General features: G+C 33.6%; 2 protein-coding genes across 2 annotated transcripts; one reads left to right on the forward strand and one right to left on the reverse strand.

The window, feature by feature from the left end:
- The first annotated feature begins 9,032 nt into the window (after nucleotides 1–9,032).
- Nucleotides 9,033–11,827, forward strand: LOC128204428 (bifunctional 3'-5' exonuclease/ATP-dependent helicase WRN-like). Its single transcript, XM_052905844.1, has 4 exons — nucleotides 9,033–9,321; nucleotides 10,026–10,185; nucleotides 10,912–11,102; nucleotides 11,334–11,827. Exons 1-4 carry the CDS (start codon nucleotides 9,033–9,035, stop codon nucleotides 11,825–11,827), a joined length of 1,134 nt encoding a protein of 377 aa, XP_052761804.1.
- A 1,449-nt stretch (nucleotides 11,828–13,276) lies between these two features.
- On the reverse strand, nucleotides 13,277–17,820 carry LOC128204429 (uncharacterized). The gene is made up of 8 exons (XM_052905845.1): nucleotides 17,815–17,820; nucleotides 16,766–16,955; nucleotides 16,485–16,597; nucleotides 16,023–16,281; nucleotides 15,042–15,253; nucleotides 14,252–14,378; nucleotides 13,841–13,971; nucleotides 13,277–13,357 (listed from the first exon to the last, which is right to left on the reverse strand). Exons 1-8 carry the CDS (start codon nucleotides 17,818–17,820, stop codon nucleotides 13,277–13,279), a joined length of 1,119 nt encoding a protein of 372 aa, XP_052761805.1.
- Nucleotides 17,821–20,757: the final 2,937 nt, after the last annotated feature.

The raw sequence follows: 20,757 nt of genomic DNA on the forward strand, positions 1-20,757 counted from the left end.
AACTGGAGTGCGGTTATACAACTGGAGTGCGGTTTAACTGGAGTGCGGTTTAACTGGAGTGCGGTTATCCAACTGAAGTGCGGTTAACCAACTGGAGTTCGGTTGAACTGGAGTGTGGTTATTCAACTGGAGAGCGGTTGAACTGGAGTGCGGTTTATCAACTGGAATGCGATTGAACTGGAGTGCGATTTTCCGCCTCGAGTGCGGTTATCCAACTGGAGTGCGGTTGAACTGGAGTGCGGTTATACAACTGGAGAGCGGTTGAACTGGAGTGCGGTTGAACTGGAGTGCGATTATCAAACTGGAATGCGGTTATCCAACTGGAGTGCGGTTATCCAACTGGAGTGCGGTTATCATACTGGAGTGCGGTTATCCAACTGGTGTGCGGTTATCCAACTGGAGTGCGGTTATCACACTGGAATGCGGTTGAACTGGAGTGCGGTTATCCAACTGGAGTGCGGTTGAACTGGAGTGTGGTTATCCAACTGGAGTGCGGTTATCTAACTGGAGTGCGGTTATCTAACTGGAGTGCGATTATCCAACTGGAGTGCGGTTGAACTGGAGAATTTTTTTATTCAATTGGGGTGCAGTTGAACTGGCAGTGCGCTGAAACTGGATAATGGTTTAACCTAAGTGCGGTGAAACTGGCGTGCGGTAATTCAACTGGAGTGCGGTTGAACTGGAGACGGGTTGTTAAATTGGTGTGCGGTCGAGCTGGAAAATGATTGAACTGGCAGAGCGGTTCAACGAAAGTGCTGTTGGTCAACTGGAATGCAATTGAACTGGCTTTTGCGGTGGAACTGGAGTGCTGTTTAACTTTCGTTCAGTTGACCTGGTGTGCGGTTGTTCAACTGGAGTGCAGTTGAACTTGAGTGTGGTTGTTCAAATTGAGTGCGGTTGAATTTGAGTGTGATTGAACTGAAGTGCGTTTGTTCTGGCAGTGCTGTTGAACCTGGAGTGCAATTGAACTGGAGTGTTATTGTTACTGGAAGTGAGGTTTCTCAATGATAAATATTATTCTATATATTGCAAACTTAAGTTCATTAACTATGTAGTATATGAATTCGAAAAGTAATGTAAATCATTTATCAAACAGTAATTGTCTTATTAGAAATATAACTCTCATATAAATTGAAAGCGATTTACACTTATTTCTATCTGTTTTCGAGAATACATACGGAGTAAAGCCTTATAGCCGCAAACACATTATTCCGCATTTAAGTTCTTCAAAAACATAAAGTGCGTCGTAGCGCTTAGTCTGCAACAAGTTTTAACAAGTAATGGTGTCTTGACAGTTTAATACCTTTGTTGAAACAAATTTGAAAGTTTGACAGTATAGAGCTGTAACGCATTCATTCCGCTATCGTTAAATTGTCATGTGTTGAACGAGGGATTGTCAGAAATAATGCAGACAATAACAACAGATATGTAGTTTAAGGCCGTAATGTAGTCTACATAATTGTTAATCGGAGTATAAGTAACGAAAATGGCACAAAGTGTGGCATAACAGTTTTGCTCCCCTATATTCGAATACAAATCAAGTATAACCACAAGCAAACTTCCCAGATGCAGACCAATAGAAAATAATAACATCTTGGTTGACCAAAAAAGTGCGTACAGTACTAACATGCGAATAAATTATAAATTGCTGCGCAAATATATCTCACGGCGACGGGTAGGCGACAACGTTGGGATACGAGGCAGAGTGTGACTCCAGACTATATCTACACTCCAGAGCAAGGGAAAAGGTCTGGGAAAACATGGAAAAGGGAATAGGCGTTACACCATTTTAGAAAATATATGAAAATGTAATTGCTATAAACGTGCATATAAGTTTAATGCAATATAATATAACAAAGCTGGGTTTACATTCACATGAGGCACGTTAGATTCTACGTTAATGTTATTTAAGCAAAATGGTAACTCATAACTACTAGATCAATAAAGTATCTTCAACTTCACCGAAAAGCACGACAGAAATGGGATATGTTTTGTTTCAGTGCATGATCGTAAACTATTTCACCGATAGTAACAGTGGGCACCAAAAGCTGTATTTGTTCGTAGCCACGAGTTAAATATTTATTGTTCGTGTTCAAAAGATGACCTTCGTTGAAACTATACACTGAAACAAACATGTACTTTTATTATTATGCCTAAAACAGTATATAAGTAGAGGATTATTGTTTGTTTCAGTCTTCGATCGCAATCTTTACTACGGAATGTGCACAAAAAGTGATCAACTTAAATATTTACTTTGGGTATTCACGGGATGGAAATATTTTACGATATTGCTCTAAAAATGTTTTTTCTTGTTATTAATTGAGTAAAAATGATATAAAATAACACTTCAAATATTTTTTAGACAAGGGCACCAAGTATAAGGGAACGTTACGTTATTTCGGAAATGACATAATTGGAAGTATGTCTCAGCCCTGTGCGCACTGAAGTTTGATCTGGACGTGAGAACAGGCTAACATTTTAAAGCAGCGAACAATATTAAATTGAAATAGGGAAATATAATTTCATTTCTAAGATACATCCCTATATCTTTTTTATATCCGAAAGCGTTATTTTTATTTGCACCGTCTTAAACCACATAAACCACATAAACCACATAACACCATAACCCCGTTGCATTAATTCGTTTAGCATGTCATATCAAAAAGTTGATCTGATGGATTCTTATTTCGAATTGCGCTCCTTTGCCCTACAGTCTAATGACTACTAACAGTCATTAAGGTATGCTATAACCGGAAAGATTGTCCACATGCATTACCAAGCTGATCGCTAGTCTCTACAATTGCTTTTATGGAGGTATGTGTTTTTTTTAGAGTTGAAATAAGTTATCACAAGGAAGACGATAACATTTTCACAATACTAATTCGGTTGACATTTTGCAATTGCCTCCATGTCCTTTCTGTTTCTAATACAAGATGAAATAAGATGACACAAGTATGGAAAGCAACTTAATTATAAGCACAGTATTATCTGAGCGTTTTCCCTCAAGCGTCTCTCTGGTCTACTACAGCTGAAATACGTTGACGCGAAGACAAACTTGGCAATGTATATTATTAAAAGGACAGTATTTACACCATACAGAGTATTTGGACGTTTTGCATTTGATTTCAATAACCTATAAAGACTTACGTTAAAATAAGGCCGAAGATGAACTCTTTAAAAAAAAAACATGCAAAACATAAGAGTTAGCCTTTTTGGTTACACAATACAACATACGGGCAATCAGATTCAAACGCCCGATGATACAATACCAATACGAATTAGCTTTTTACGACTGTGAACTCTCTGAGGAATGTCCTTAATATCGTAATAAAGATGTATCATTTAATCTTGAGTGTTCGTTTGAATGAAGAAGCACCTTAACTCATAACAGTCAGTAATTCATGTTGAACAACACACACAAAAATCACTTTGTCAACAAAATGAGATTACAGTTTGTGTTCTTTAAATAAATGTTAGACTTTGGTGAAGAATACAATCCACTAAGTCCCTATGTTCAGGACATCAGTTCAGGCCATGCAACAGGTAAATGGCAGTAGTCCGGTCCGATCAATAGCGGATAAAGCAATAAACTCTGTACATTCAACTGTCTCAAGTTTAATTGCAGATCCATGTGACAAACCTTCAATTCTTCATTTTATTGTTATATTTTTTTCTAGTCAAGTTTAGATAATGAAGTTTGCTGAATTCTACTGTCCCGATGGTATTACGTGTGCATTAACATATGTATTTGTTCTTCAAATGTGCATATCATGGTTGCCTATATAATTCACCGGTCAGTATGTTTTGCAATTTATTGGTGAAAAGTTGTATAGGTTTTTAACTGTTTAAATTTTTGAAGCAGGTATAATATTATGATTCACTTTGTTGTATATTTATTCATTTTGCTTATAAAAAAGTTATTTACAGAAAATATTACTGAACTCATCTTTCAATTTTTTTTAATTATACAATAAATGATCAGAACATAACATATTTCGTGTATTAAGTTTTATATTCTTTATATCATTTCTGTTTGCTTGTTGTCTTTATATAAAATCCAAATGTTAACCATTATTGGGTAGAAACAAGTTATAGTGGCCTTTCTGGGAGGCCATGAGAGAATTTTTTATTTTTTTTACATACAGGGAATTTTCTACATACTAGACAAATAAGTGTATTAAATTTCAGTTATATCAATAATGATATCATCTAAAACAAAACATCATCTATAATTTGAATTATTATATTACATCCTTGTCTTTTTATTTCTATTTCAGATGTTAAAACAAGTATGACATAACTAAAAGGGTGAACACACATCTAAGTATATATATAAACAAAGCAAAGAGGTGAAACAAGTAAAGAAAATATAAACAGTATGTTCTTGTACAAAGTATATTAGTTTTTACTGTTTTTAAAACGAATGTGGTCTAGATAAACAATTTTACAACTGACCATTTTATAAGTTCTGTATCATTAATATTTGATTTTTCATAAATATTCAAAGCAAATTTTAAACTACTCTTTAATCCAATAAAGGACGGTCTAATTTTTCTCCTTTTACAGAGATAAATGTATTTTTTTAATTTCATAACTAAGTATATTATATTTAATTGAATTTTTACAAGTGGTTCCCAATAAAAATGTCTGGCAATTTAATTGGAAAAAAACATTTAGGGCAGATAAAAAACTCTTTAAAACAGTTTTTTAAGGTTTGAATAATCTCACAATTCCAGAATATATGAATCAAGGTTTCCTCTTCAGACAAACAAAATGTACATAATCTATCATTAACAATATTCATTTTAAACAAAAGTGAGTTTGTAGCTAAAATCCTATGTATGATTCTTGTTTGAAACCATTGAATATATGTATCTCTTGTAATACTAAATACCAATCCATAGATCTTTTTCCAATTTACATCCTAGAAAACAATGTTCCATTTAGCCTGACATGTTGGAGTATCCTTATTTTTTATCAATTCATTATAAACTTTTTTACTTCCTTTGGTTTCAAGCAAAATATCCTTAACATAACATGACATGAGAGAATACCCCTGGCGGAGATCGGACGCAAACGACCATTAGAACACGAATGTACTTAGGGTTTACGGAAACATTGCTTGTTATGTCTTTTATGTTTTCCTGTTGTGATACAATTAAACATAGACTGCCATTTGCGTAATGTCTGAAACTAAACGTGAAAAATCAGATAAATAATATTAAAAATATCAAGCGCGTTAAGTTCAAAAAAGGCACCAATTGATTTCTGTATTCGAACAATGAAACAGATGAAGCTGCCTACAATTCCATATACATAGATAATATCTCTAGTAAAGTACTCTTTATCACAGAGTTTAAAATATGTTGTATTTTGTGTTGTTAATATTTCTTTGTTGATTCTCGTATTTACAACAGGGTAAAGCCGTTGGTTGTACACAAGAGAGGCAGGTCCATTCACTGTTAACTTTAATAATTAATTTCAAATTGAATGTAAAAGGGCTGAAATGGCTTTGCTCAATATATGTTGTTGTAAAGTGTTTGTAGTCGCTTAATATATGAAGAAGGAACGATAATGTTTTGGTATGACGAATGGTAAAACATAATTGCAGTATCTAGACTATTATAGATAATTTAAAATGTACATAGATTAGATAAGTTTACCTTATTATAATGTTTTAGTGGAACCGTCGTCAAAACCTTAACACGGTTAACGAAATGAGGTTATCGTTTTTTCGTGTTTGTTAATATAAGAACATAAAATTATATTATTCAATTGAATTCAACTTTAATTTCACAGACACGTACGTTATGAATTGTATTTGTTTGTTAGATTGCTAGAAAGATCTTTGAAAATAATGGCTAGAAGATAAAGTAATTAATGTAAATTCAATACTTAGTCTACCAGATTTTGCTGAAAATATCAGACGGACATGTTGCTCCAATGAGAGAATCAATCCCTGTCAACAATTATCAATCGAATTATTTGCCCGGCCAACGTACTGACTATGTCAGCACCTACAACTCTGTATGTTAATTCAATATGTGAGGTCGTATCATTAAGGAAAAAAAACTTGACTACAACAACATACAGTTAGTTATATGGCAATAATAACGTTAAATAAATAAGCAGAGGATGGTCGATACCTAGCCCATCACGCCTAACAAATGCTCAAACGATGTTAACAAAACCGTGCACGTACTACTGAACGTTTCATGTGAACATGTCATCAAAGGCTTGCCAAGCTTAATAAAGCGCCTACTTAACATGTATTCCTGAATCGTTTACGGCGCGATCGGATAGTAAAAAATAACAAATATTTCAGCGTTTTTACCACAATGTATACGAAACATTCGAATTAACAATTCCTCCTAAGGTTTATGTGTGCAAAGGACTACTTTATGTTACCGGGGTGATGGTTAAACTTTTTTGGGAACCACGATTCATAGAATTGAAACCAGAAAAGTTTGTCATTCGTTGCTCAAATAAAGCGCGTGCAAATTGTACATTTTTGGCGGGGTTTGACAGTCGTTTACCAATGAAAGTCAATACGTAAACAACCGAGGTGCATGCACGTTTATAGATAGGCAGATGCATAAATATTTTTGTTTAGGCGTTCATAATAGTTCTACATTTGATAGGACATTATGTTTCTTACTGTGTTATACAGTATGTAGCAACGAGAATGGGTACTAAGTGAGCCATTGGTCAGTTTGTAAATAAATTGGCAAACTCGACCCAAGAACACTCTCACAACCTTCCACCATATAACCTAAACACCCGCTAACGCACCAACCCAAACCCACCAACACCAGAAAAAACACCCCTACCCATCCATCCACTTTTGATTTTACGTTTTACCTTCTAAAATCCTCATTTGTATGTTATACCCACTCGCTGGTACAAAAACTATGTTCTCTCCACCAGGTTATTTGCCAGATAATAGTCCCAATCCTCAATTTCTAAACGGAGTTTATATTTTACATATTGTCTTTAGGGCTTAACTCTGTAGCTTTCATTGAATTATCCGTATAATTAAATTATATCCGTATTGAAAGAATTCCCGTTAACCCAAATAACCTTTTAACAGATACGTATGAAAATGTATGCTTGCAAATATCGATTATAATGAAGAGATAATACATATTCGATGATAAAGTATATGTAAATCAATATTCAATAATAATGTTATACAAACTACGTCAACAGATTTATGATACATTCGCCATATGAAGCATGATCTGAATCAGTTGAAATATCTGAATAAAATCAATGTTTAAAAAAAACATATTTAGGTCAAATATCAAGACACTGTCTCCTTCCTATAATTGATCAAACATCTGAACAATAATGCGGTTAAAATAATATCCTTTTGTGAAATAAATCAGTTTCGATGGATATCTTATTTCAAAGCTAAGAACACTCTAGATATCACAAAATCGACTGAACATGAAATAACGGAAACTCGTCTTTGAGCTTGAGTCATTTGAGATTGTGTTCAGTGTGTTATCTTACGAAACAAACATATTTATTACTGAAGTACATAAGACATAGTTTTCATGGTGGACAAAGAATATCACCCCATGAATAAAATCTTCCAGCTTGCTATTAGACTCTTATGTCAGCAGTATATCCTTAAATATTAACTTCATGCTTTAATCAATTTTCTGTGACAATAGAAATAATGTAAAGATGTGTTAGAATGGTATTTTTTTGCCCTCAATGCAGGAATGAACTTTAAAAATTAATTTTCGGACAAATTACATTTAACTTGCATGTCACCTGCGTTGTACGCAGACCGCATTAAGCAAAATATTATTTAAAACGATGCTAATTTACCGTTTGGAATGTGTCCTTATATCGTTTATGCTTTGAAATTAGAGTTTTAATACATGCCGATTTTGGTGGTCTAACCTCAGTTCAAAAAAATATCTTTTTGCATACATCTTGTATTTAACATTTCAAGATAAGATTCTGAGCATAATGTGATTTGTTATGTATTGATTCATCATTATGTCATTTTTCATTCGATGCAATAACTTGTATTGGATGCTTTGTTGGTATTTTCGGAGTGAGTCTTATTTTTTCATTGTTCTGGAAGACATACATTTAAATAGCATTGACGTCTATTCATTCTCTTTTGTTGCACATTTTGCATACGCGTATAATCTGTTTCATTTTAACATTATCACCACGATTTTAGGAGTAAGAAAGGAGAGGACTGGGAAAGATCTGTACTATATTGCTCCTCATGCAAAATACATCGTTTCATGTTATACTTCTTTTTACTTTGTACCGTTCATGGCAACTAAGTACATACTGACATCAGCAGTTTATATATTAGAGATATTTTGGTTATATAGTAAAGATATAATTGTGTATTGAATATGTCACACATCAATACCACGTATATATTTAACCATGTTGGAAGGGTACAAATAGTATAACACTTGCTTATACTAAGGATCAAAGAAAAAATCATATTAATCAACTAGTTTTAGAGGTCTAATTTGGACAACAAGTTTGAGAAATTAAAAGTACAAGGGGAATCAGCTTTGTAACGTGTTAAGAATAAAAATATTAATGTATGTTTGGTTCGTATGCATTAATAATATCTAGTGCATCTGCAAAAAACAACATTCTACATAGATTGAAATGGTGAAATTGATAAATGTCTGAACGAATAAATATTCTCCTTTTATAGAATTAACGTAGTATGACAAGGAGATTATTTGACTGTCATGCAATATGATGGTAGAAACAGAACGATACAATCCATTACATTATTATAACACGGGACATGAGGCCTGACACATTCTTTAGACATTTTTAAAGTAAAGAATGTTTCAATCTCATTAAAATCATATCGTGACGTTCACTTCATTTCATTACGTTATGTACGATCTGAGGACATGACGTTAGAAGTCACCTCAAGTTAACCTTTATAACTTGCATATTCATAAGCAGGTGCACTAAATCAAGACCAATGATAACCTTCGTAACGTATCAGGTTTCGGCACGCGTTTATTATCATGGCGTCCGCGTCCTTGGAGACAATCGAGAGCGAAATAACGCATCTATTTTCTATTTCTGAATTCAAACCGGAGCAAAGAAAAATATTTGAGGCAATATTGGAGGGCAGAGATTGTGTGGCTGTTCTTCCAACTGGGTTTGGAAAGTCCTTACCGTATCATGCAATTATTTCTGCCAAACGCCAGCAAAGTGTTACCTTTAGGGTTATTGTTAGCTGCCCGCTAGTTGCTCTCATGGAAGATCAGGTTTCCAGACTTCGATCATTGAAGATAAGAGCACTATATAAAGGTGATTCTTTTATTTCCACGATAAAAATTGGTGCCTTTAAGCCTTTGTACTTTTCGTTAAATATTCACTTAGGTGTAAATACGAAACAAAGATTTAAGTGGCTGTGAATCCGTGCTATACAATAAATTGAAGAAATTGTGGATTTATCCTAGAGTAGCCAAGAATAGAGCTGAATGTAAACAGCTATTTCGTATCAATGGAGTTACATAAGTGATTACTATAAAAAAAGTGTTATTTACACCTTTAACTCTTTTCAATTTCACAAAGTCATACAATTCCGAGTACATTGTTTACGACTTTTTCCAAACTCCTCGGACACATTCATAAGGAAAAAAATGAAAGGAATTTGCAATGAATTTCAAATAAATGAAAGTTAAAATGCACATACCTATGCTGAAATGTGTTTAAATTTAAATATATTTAAACACAGGTATAGATTGTGCATAAAAATCTACACCAGACTTGTATACACCTTGATGTCAATGAAGCAAGCAAACAGTTAAAATGTGACATGTACATGTATGTTATTGGATCAAGGTAAGATTAAGTATAAGGATATATTTTTAATACATGTAGTTTAAAGAATGTCTTAAAGGTCTTCAAATCAAGTATGTTCTAACATTTTACATATTTGTATTAAATTACACTGAAAATCCATATTAACAAAAAAATAATTGCAAGTAATTTGTATTGTCATTGTAAAGGTAAAAGCCGTGAGACAGACGAACAAGTCAAGAGAGGGGATTTCGATATTCTGTTCGCCTCTCCAGAGACATTAGTTGGTGATGAGGAATGGAGAGATGCTATTAAAGAGATAGATGTCTCTTTGATAGTTGTGGATGAGTTTCACACTGTGACAGAATGGTATACAATCATTTGTCATTCAGGAGTTATGCTTATTGTTTTCAACTGTTCATAGTTATTGCAGTCAATCCCAAAATTTGGACTGATTCGCAGGCACCATGTTATTAGATAATATGAAAGACAACACTTTGTAGGAATTACACATATCACATTTTATATTAAGATTATATCATCATCTTATTAAAAGGCTTTTATTTCTGCACAACAAGTGATCTACTGATCTGCATACCAACCAACAAAATTTACAGACATTGCATAGCAATACCAAAATCAATAACTGGCAATTTCAAAAATAGTAAAAAAAATAAAAAGCATATTAGTAACATCAAGAAAATTGTTCACATAAACAATGAAATAAAAGTAATAAACACTTCTACACTTCTGTTATACATATCTATCACAAATGGTATTATATTGCACATGAAAATATAATGCTGTTATAACTTTAATAACAAATTGGTTAGTTATTATGAATTGTTATTCAAATGCATTAATAAAGCATTTTAAAGCATAACTAATGGCCTGGCAATTTTTTCTATTATTTCATATCTTTTATGTTACTATTATATGTAATACTGTAATGAAATATGACATTCATAATTACATAATCACACATTCAGATGCATAATGACATTAATGTTTAAGTTGGCTAATTCCTCAAGCAATTATTTTAAAAGTGACTCCAAAAGATGGCAGTGAAAACGAATGAACAATTGTACATTTCAGGGGCGAAAATGATAAAGGCAAGGTAGCTTTTCGTAAATGGTTTAGGCATTTAGGGGAACTGCGATCTCTATGTCCATATGCTGCCTTGCTAGCCGTCAGTGCAACCTGCACCAGAAAAGTCTACAAAAAAGTAGTTAAACTTCTCAATTTTAAAGAAGATGCCCTTGTTATCAGAATGTCGCCCAACAAAAGTAACATTAAACTTTCAGTAAGGAAGGCAAAGAGCCTGGAAATCGCCCTTTTCCCTATAGTAGAAATGATACAGTGTAAACAAGTCCATAGGCTTCTTATATATTGCTCTACAATAAAAGAAGTATCAGAATGCTACAGGTATTTGGTCAATGAGTGTCTGGAAGATAGTGGTGTAATGATACAGATGTATCATTCTGAGACCACCAAAGACATTAAACATTCAGTTTAAGGGTTACTAAGAAACCCAGATAGCAAAGCAATTATAATAGCGACAAGTACACTTGGATTGGGGCTTGATGTGGCAAACTGTAACTCTGTTATTATTTACGGGCTGCCGAAAAGTGTGATCGACTTGCTGCAGGAAATGGGGCGAGAGGGTAAAGATGGCAGAAAGTCAGTCGCCATTATTGTGTACAAATCCACCCATCTGCGCAACGCCAATGAAGAAATGCGAAATGTATGTACAACAAATATGTGCAGGCGCCAGGAATTGCTTTCTACTCTTCTCAATGAACATGAGCTTGAAGAACTATCTAAATCAACCCATGATCATCATAGTTGTTGTGACAATTGTGAGAGAAATTGCTCATGTTGTCATTGTGAAAAGCAAGGCATTGAGGAGTTTTATATAGATGACAATGCTGACAAATGTAGCAAAGAGTCTGACTCTGATACTCTTTCCAATTCAGGAGTTGAAGAAGACTGTTGTATTTTTTATCGATAATGCTCATATACCTTAGTAGCACTCATCTTGCCATTGTTTAATTAAAAAAAGTAATAATTCATTTCATTTACTTTTGTAAGTTTTTAATGCTTCAGTACTTAACATTAACATGTCTCTTTTGAAAGGCATGTGCTATGATGTAACATTTGTGTAGTTCCCTACCATTCATTCATGTGCATTTGCAATTGATAATGCTGCTGGTAATGATTCAATGTTGATAACATGTCCATTCAAGTATGTTATGTTAAGTTAAAAAATCTGACAATATGTTTTTAAGAGTTACGTTACTTATCATTAAATGCAAAATGTGCATTGTTAATTTAGATGAAAAGTCATAACCATAAATTTTACACTCAAATATACATATATCATTTTCAGAATCGACCGTCTCTTAATCGTACATACGGTGTTTCTGGCCTGTGTCGGTAAATTTTCATGGATAGTCCAGACACAGAGTTCGAGAATGGGTTCCTGTCAATAGTTATACCTTCGGTCTTTAATTTCCTAACCTGATGATGTAATACTTCTTGGCTTGAGAGATCTTTGGCCACTTTATACACATCTTCTTTGTATGAAGGCAAATGATGAAAGCCTTTGCTCTCCTTAAAATTGCTGACAGTGTCAATGTGCTTCACAGCCGTACTCAACATTGGATACTCCTTGGAATGTTTAATGATACTGTCTTTTGACTTGTATCCAGTACAAGATAATTTGGAATCCCTATTTAGCATTTCAACATATTCATCTAAGGAAATGTTCCTATTTTTCCCCCCTTGAATGTTGATGAAGCGATTTGCAACTAGTCGTTCCCGCTGGTCATGTGGAAGAACTTCCTCAGTAAGCGCTGTCAAATGAACTGAACCAATCAGATATTTGGTTTTGTTGGTTTTGTTATAAACTGGCAGTTCATATTTTGCTGATCTAACACATCTCTCACCATCCCCCATATCAACTGCAGAATCCAAGTTCTTATGAAGAATTGTAAGCTTGAAGAGCATTAAAATATAATCTTGCAGATCATCTGCACTTGAATTTGTTCTTTTTTCTTTCTGTTTGGTTCAATGAATTGGTGTTTTTTGTCTCATGAATTTGGACGGATGCAATGAACGAGTATGATCTTTCACAGTAATGACATTTAAAACGTCCAGTATCATCACAGTTTGATACACAATAGTTGTCGCATGTTCACTGTCATCGAAAATTTCTCTAAGGGATGCACAAACATCACTACTCCCTTCGAAGAACCATTTCTTGACTACTTCCTCACAAACATTATTTATCTAGCTGATTTTGCCTTCATTTAACATATCTTCTGGTATAGGGATTTCTGGCAAGTCGGAGGAATTTTCTGGGAGACAGTTGATTCCAAAATGTTCAAAGAACATAACAAGAATAATGGCATTCAACATGGCATAATACATCATTTTGTAAGCCCGATAGGAATTTAGGTCAATTAAGGAAATTCCGGTAAAATGCAATTGTTCCTCTTTCGCTTGCTTGCTCAGCTCTGTATGACAGCTTTTCTATAGCCTGAATGTAAAATTTGAATACAATTATTCTACTGTAACAGAGACATACATGCATCGTTTATCATATTCAACAATGTCATAACTTATACAAGAAAATAAAATTGGCGATATACGTATTAAAATCGTGTCCATATTGATTTCTCTGAAAGAAGAACAATATTGTAGTTCTGAATTGGTATACATGGTCTCATATACACTATTAAAGGTATTATACATGTCAACCTGACAGCATATTCAATATTGATAAAAAGGTGAAGCGTTACATGATTTTAAATAATTGCTTTCCTTGTAATTAAATGCACTATATGAAATGAAATGTAATCGCTAACAAAAGCATGCTTGTAGTTGAGCTATTAAGTCAGCTGATGCAAAATCAAGGAGCAAAATATCCTAACGACTAATGATTACAATGCAGTTACGACTGTTGAGATTCTCACTTACGTACAAAATAAGTCCGAGAAGCTATTAACACAACATATTGTACCTCTAGGAAATTCATGAGTCTGTGAAAGTCCTCTATTTTTGAGATGAACCCTTCAAGTCTGGTCAAAGGAGTGTCTGCATTTTTCATGGCCATTTGGGCACCCTGTACTCTTTCATCTGTCAACCTATCACCTTTCAATGGGAGATGAAGGTGTTTATTATTGACACATAATAACAAGCAAATCAATCTATGTAACAATGTCGTTTTATTCCACTGGGCCACAAGGCATTATGTAATTAATTAATCAAACATAAACTTTCAAAGTTGATAAACATTGCAGCAAATATGGCCGAAATATGAATGTCTATGTTTACCGTTATAGGTGGCTTAAACATTTTTTTATACATTTTTGATTTTGTATTTGAAAAGGATTGAGGCAATAATGCCAAAACAATGAAGCGTTCAATATACCTCCAAAGAAGAATGGCTCAACAATTTCCCCATTTTTCATAGGCACATACTTTTTAGTCATCTCTTGAAGGTGTCGAATTAAATCTTTAATCTTGTTCTCATTACAATCAAACAAGCCCAGTGGGAACTGCAAATAAAGTGGAATACTGAAGTTTTATTGTATCGTTCTCATTTTGACAGATAGGAACCGACAAAAGGTATTAACTATTTAGAAATTGCATACATAGTTATGGTTCCTGTTCAAAATAATTTTCCTCAATAGAATATATCTAATTTCTTTTCATTATTAACATTATAAAAGAAGAGCACAATGAAAAATATCTATATTTATAACATTTAGCCATGTATAAAGGTAAATGTTATTTGTATTATATAATATTTTTTTTAATGTTTGGTAAGTGATGATATATGTTGATCTTAAAGTTGAAGACATGACCTCAAAGAAATTTTATGCTCAGAACAAATATTAAGTACAAAAATGAAAAATCACTGCCAGAGTGTTTGTTCCTGTGCACAGCACCTCTTCTCATTATCATCTATTTGCATATGATTGTGAAGTCAATACCAAATGAAGTTGTGCTCCTTACAAAAATAAAGTATGGAAATTAACAAAGGTCAATAACTCAAAAAAGAATTCAGAGCCACACTGATGGTTCTCTCCAATATGATATATCTGTATTTCTTACGATGCTTTCCATTTCTTTATCCCATTAGACTTTCATGTGGAATAATAACTATACAATCAGAAAGGATCAAGCATCAAAGTTTACACATATCCAGTTTAATATACCTGCTCAGTTTTCTTTCCACATGTGTCTGAATACTTGTGCTTTAAGTGTTTAGGATACACTTGGCCAAAAACATCACTCAACTGGGGGATGTTTTGTATTACTGATGTCGCTACCAGAAACACCAACTCCTTCAAGAGATCTTTCTGTTCATCTACTGATGGAATATAATTATTGACATGAAATGGCCTCTGTATAGCAGTATTTGAAGTATCTGAAACAGAGATATCTTAATTTCATCATTGTTTACTTGTTAATTGAACAAGAGTTGTCACAGGGTCATGACAAACGCCACTGAAATGCCTCGTTAGACAGATATGCATTAGTATTTCGGCTTGTATTGACAACTACACTGAGTACATGTATGTTACATATCTTCATGATTACCTACCCTACAGCCTAAGCATTCTTCTCAGTATAAAATTGAAGTTATGTTGAGTGTTTAATCGATTGTTGAGATAATTGTTTTCTTCCTTTTTTGTAATGATACAGTAAATGATTATCACATTACTGTTATCAATCAATTATCACAAATAATTATATACATTTAAATAATTTTAAAGATGCACTCTCACAGATTTACAGCTTCGACAACTTTTTGTATCTCTTGTTTTGGAATGAGCCAATTCCTGCGTTATTACCTGCAAACCAGTGATATCAGACTGCTGACAAAAGATAAGATCGCAAAATTGCATATTTCCTTTTGAAAATTGATGTATATTGGCTAAAAGCGTTACAAACGCTTTGAGAAAAATACGTAAACATCATTTTTTTTACTAAAAAAAGAAAATAACCGGTACGAATTTTTTCAGCAGTCTTATATCAATGGTTCCCATGAATTTTCGCATAAATTGGCTTGTTCCAAGACAAAAAAATATAAAAATAGTTGTCAAAACGTTCAATCTGTGAGAGTGCAGCTTTAACAATTGGTCTATTATTTGTAATTTAGATTGACATTTTCTGTAAACAGGCTCATGCCTAACCTGGTATTACTCTGTCTTTTACAACATATACATTAAACAGATGCAGTGACTCTGTCTTCCTGTCCATGGTCCTGTAGGAGGGGAGAATATCCTTGTCCCAGTTGTCGCCAACTAGCTGGTACTTCTGGTCCCCACCATTTTCCCAATTCTGTTTCATGGACAGCACATCTTCATCCAACTTCCCTCTCCATGACTGCAGCTTTCTTTGCACAGTCTCCGGTCTCACGCAGAACCCCAGTTTTGATATCCGTTCTATTGTCTATAATATTGTACAAAATGTTATTTCTGTAAACATACAGAATGGTTATCGCTTTTAATGTAAAGATTTCTGGTGGATTAAAGAGATTTATCAGTGTAATAAAATTGATATTAACCTTCCTAAAACATTTCCAAATCACTTGCGTTGTATTATTTGGGAGCATGAATAAAATATTTTAACACATTGAACTGATGAGGTATTACCTGCTTATTGCATCCACCATTCATAAGCACGAAGCCGATCATATAATGAGCTGCGGACATTTCTTGCTTTCTGCCACGCAGATGATTGCAGTCATCATCAGTTGGATGAATGGCTTGGATGAGCCTGACCTTGATATTGGACTATCACTTATAATTGACTCCAAAACAACAAGAAGACCTGGACAGTTGCTTTCTAGCTCACGGCACACATTATCCCAGGAAAACGATAGCAAGGAATCATAATATGTGGTCTGCAGAAGTAAAGATGCCCCCCTTCTTGCATATATTCCGGCATTCAGTACGAATAATGTCTGCTGCATGTCTAACAACGAGCATTGGTTTTTCCTTCGTTATGATGCTCTGAATGGTTCTTTCACAGCTATTCCCATGACATATTGCCTTTACCATCCGCTTATGCGGCTCAGGCCAAATAATGGCTGCCTTTCGACCGCTCGGATAGTGGACAGTGACCTGAAAAATCCAAACAAATTCCTTTCAATTTCGTGCAAACTAGCACAACAGTTGAAAACCAAGAGCACATAAGAAGAAACAAGAGCAATTCAACAACAATAAAACCTTTATGATTGACCTTGCTATACATGAGACTTCTTCCCCTGGCAACAGGAATACCAAGTTTCATTTACATATATTGACACCAAGACTACAACAGTCCTGTTTAATCAAACACACGAGCTTGAAAACAATTTTATTCTGTACATATTTGGTGTTCTGAATACATGACTTAAGAATGAGTCTTAAGGACAATACCCCTTCTTATGCACTTAATTTGATTAATTTTACATGTATATTATTCAAATATTAATCCATCAAAATAATGATTAGCAAATTCCAATACACATGTTGACAATTTCAGTTTGAATTATTTTTTCCACTTTAATTACAAAAATTAACTGCTGTATATAAATTGAATTGGGACATTAACATCGAATACAACCAAAAGTCTCTGGTAAGTTCTAAGTATAAACTGTTGGGCATCATCAAACAAAAAACATGAAATGATTACTTCCACATCTCCTGCAATATTCATTTTGTCATCAAAAATTGTCTTTCTCTGAATTAAGGAATCAAGTTTAGTCAAATATATGACGTTAGACCTACATGTCTACATAAATAAATTGAATAAATTTAGAAAAGCTTGGTTATTTACTATGTGAAGTATATAATATAGATCAGTTAACATTGTGCTATTTGATATAGATGTTAAATAGGTCATGTCAGCGTTCTACATTTACTGGCAGAAAATTCAGTTATTCAAATTTCTTTTTTATTGTAACAATCATAACGCATGTATATAACAATCATAACTTACCTGCATGTGAATAACAGTCTAGAAGTTCCTCTTTCAGTTTACTACGCAGACAAGGAATCCCTAATATGGTCTTTACTAGGCTTTTCAAAGTCCCAAATAACAAAGAATTGTTCAGGGCCTATTCATTTATACAATATAGCATTAATATTGCATGGTATAAATGTCAATGAAAAGGTTAACATCAGTATTTTACGTTATAAATGTATGTATCATTTCAGTTATGTGTTAGGTAATAGGTATACAACTAATACTTATTTTTGTATCATATTATCAAGCTCACTGTTCAAGAAGTTACGTGTGTGATGTATTGTTGTAATTTATCAACAAGCCACTAATTGCATGATAATATGTACGGCGGGATTTATGTACGAACAAAAGATATGGAACAAAACTAAGTTATACATACAGCAAGGATGTTTAACAAAGTATTGTAATACTTTATCTATTAATGTAGTGAACTTAAATGGAGACAGACATACAGACATACCTGTTTATCTGTTTTATTAAGGAAATCCTGTCGCGGTGCCACTTTTGTCCTTGTTGATACACGTTAACATCCACTTTAAAATATAAAAATAGTCATGTACATGTGTATCACTTAAACCAATTTGGACCTGCACACTGTTTACAGATAGGTTTAGCCTTTGTAATAGGGCATTAATGCGAAATGGAGCCGACACAAAAAATACAAATACCCCCACGTGCATCATGGACATAGGAAAGATAAACTAATTAATGGAAATGGGCCATAACTCTGTCAAAAAATGGTGGATTGTAATCTAATTCGTAACTGTAATTTACATTTTTAAATGGTGTACCCAAAATGATTAAAATCCACTATTACAACCTCGTTCAGTGTAATGGTAGGGTAAAGGAACCTTTATTTATAATTCATTGTTTTATTTAAACGATTACCATTTAAGTACACCTTAAAGTATAACTTGAAACTTAATTATTTTTCATACACCAATACTGCTACAGCGTCAGTTTGGGTGGAAGTTGATTGTGTTTGTGCATAGCGGTGATGACAAGTCTCAGTCACAGATCCAGTGTCCTGTGTCAGGTCCTCCGGCTGGCTAGTTATAAGCAGCCGCCTATATGCATTTCTACATGATGATCCTTAAACAAACATTGTTAACATTACTTTAAACATGATTATACTGAATGTATATTATAAGTTTTGATTCAACATTGCCACTTGAAGTATCAAAATTTGCAATGAAATTTAAACATAACAAGTAATAATTAAATTTTTGCTATACAAAAATAAGCATTACAAACACAGCACATAAACAATGATTTGTTTCGATTAACTTCAATGTAGGACTAGGATGTTGACTGCAATATTAAAAAGAAGTTGTTTGTTTCACTAACATTCAGCCAAGATTTAAGACCTGTGTTATGGTGAAGTGAATGCTATCTTCACTTGCTTAAAACCATGAGGCCTGGTCATGTTTCCTGTTAGAAAACGCAGTGCTCACCAAATATGCACAATTTTGAATGATGTTATTAAACATTCATCAACCAAAATTTTCCAGAAAAAAACAAAACAAATCATTATTATGCACTCTGTTCTATCAACTATTTTCAGTCCTAAATACATGAAAACGTGGTTCAATATATCTTAATATCTTTCTTCCTAATACCACCAAATCCTGCAAAATATGCACATAATGATAAAACTTTGATCAATAAGTTCAATAATGAAACACTTCAAGTTTTTCAGTTCAAAAGGATTTCAAAGCAAATTTTAAATGACTGTTCACTTTTCAAAATTCATAAAAGTGCTAACAGTTCATATACTCTTATGTCAGGCAATATTTGAAAAAAAAAATGAATGTAATTCAACAGCTCAGTGCTAGCTAGATAATATACTGGTGTGTTTTCCAGGCAACTTAATTTATCCAAATTAAATAGAAACACAGTAAACAGTATACAGATAAGAATAACCAGTTCTGTCTTTGTCCGGGTATGTAGTATTCATGAATGCTGCACAAGCATTCCAAAACTGAAGAGAAAGGGGTTTGTCGATGCCATGCTTTGAAACAAAGTTATGAAGGGACACTTTCTCTTCCATAGACCAGGACTGGTATGTGGATGGCTGAATTACCTGAATTGACATTAAAAAATACTTTCAGGGAATAAGTAGGCAGAGAACAAAAAGAGCAGTGTATGAAAAAACTATCCTTTAAATTATACACAAGAAGAAACTATTAATGCTGTTATTAAAAAAAGGCATTTGCACAATTAACTATAATGACATCACTATGAAAAGGATTTGTGAAATACTTTCTACTATACCAATGTGCCATGCTTCGAAGGTTTCACTGGAGTTTTCCCTGTTGGCGAGGAAAGCTCACGTTTGCGCTTTGAGTTCTGCATTTGTAAGAAAAACATTAATATAACAACCGTTCATAAAAGCCTATTTTGGTTTATCTACAAAATTAACAATACAGATAACAACAAGGTATGGCAATACCTCAAATTGTCATTAATGATCAATCAAGTGAAGAAGTGTTACCCAGTCATTGAAATTATACTTTTGAATGGACAAGCCCAAATTTTTATACTATTGCTTGACATCAATTTTTTTAACAAGCCCTGATATATAAAATTCAGAATTTGAGCAAGCCCAAAGACATTTTACTAGGACAGGGCTTGCGGGCTTGTGTTAATTTCGACCACTTGTTACCTGGCATGGTTTGTTCAGTTGGAGCATTATGGGCTTGTCGATGCCTCCCACCACATACTCCACAATGTTCGACTCCAGTGATCTCCCCCCTACATCTGCAGAATGAAATTAATATCATAACAAATTCAGAGCATATTTGTGTGATTGAAGGATTTAAACTTTTAATGTTTTGTTTTTTAAAAATAAATTTGATGAACTTACATGTGTCAACTGCATATTAAACCAAAAAAAGGTTAAGAAATGAACCTAAA

This window comes from Mya arenaria, chromosome 10 (assembly GCF_026914265.1).
Source record: "Mya arenaria isolate MELC-2E11 chromosome 10, ASM2691426v1".
Classification (NCBI taxonomy): Eukaryota; Metazoa; Mollusca; class Bivalvia; order Myida; family Myidae; genus Mya; species Mya arenaria.

Excerpts from the sequence above, each read along its gene's own strand:
- LOC128204429 (XM_052905845.1), bottom strand. Across the intron at positions 15,254-16,022 it reads AAAAGACAGAGTAATACCAG|ATACTTCAAATACTGCTATA; the intron begins GTTAGGCATGAG and ends TCTCTGTTTCAG. Across the intron at positions 14,379-15,041 it reads GTGGAAAGAAAACTGAGCAG|TTCCCACTGGGCTTGTTTGA; the intron begins GTATATTAAACT and ends CTTTATTTGCAG.
- LOC128204428 (XM_052905844.1), top strand. The coding sequence starts at position 9,033 with ATGGCGTCCGCGTCCTTGGAGACAATCGAGAGCGAAATAACGCATCTA. Across the intron at positions 10,186-10,911 it reads TTTCACACTGTGACAGAATG|GGGCGAAAATGATAAAGGCA; the intron begins GTATACAATCAT and ends TGTACATTTCAG. Across the intron at positions 11,103-11,333 it reads CAGAATGTCGCCCAACAAAA|GGTTACTAAGAAACCCAGAT; the intron begins GTAACATTAAAC and ends ATTCAGTTTAAG.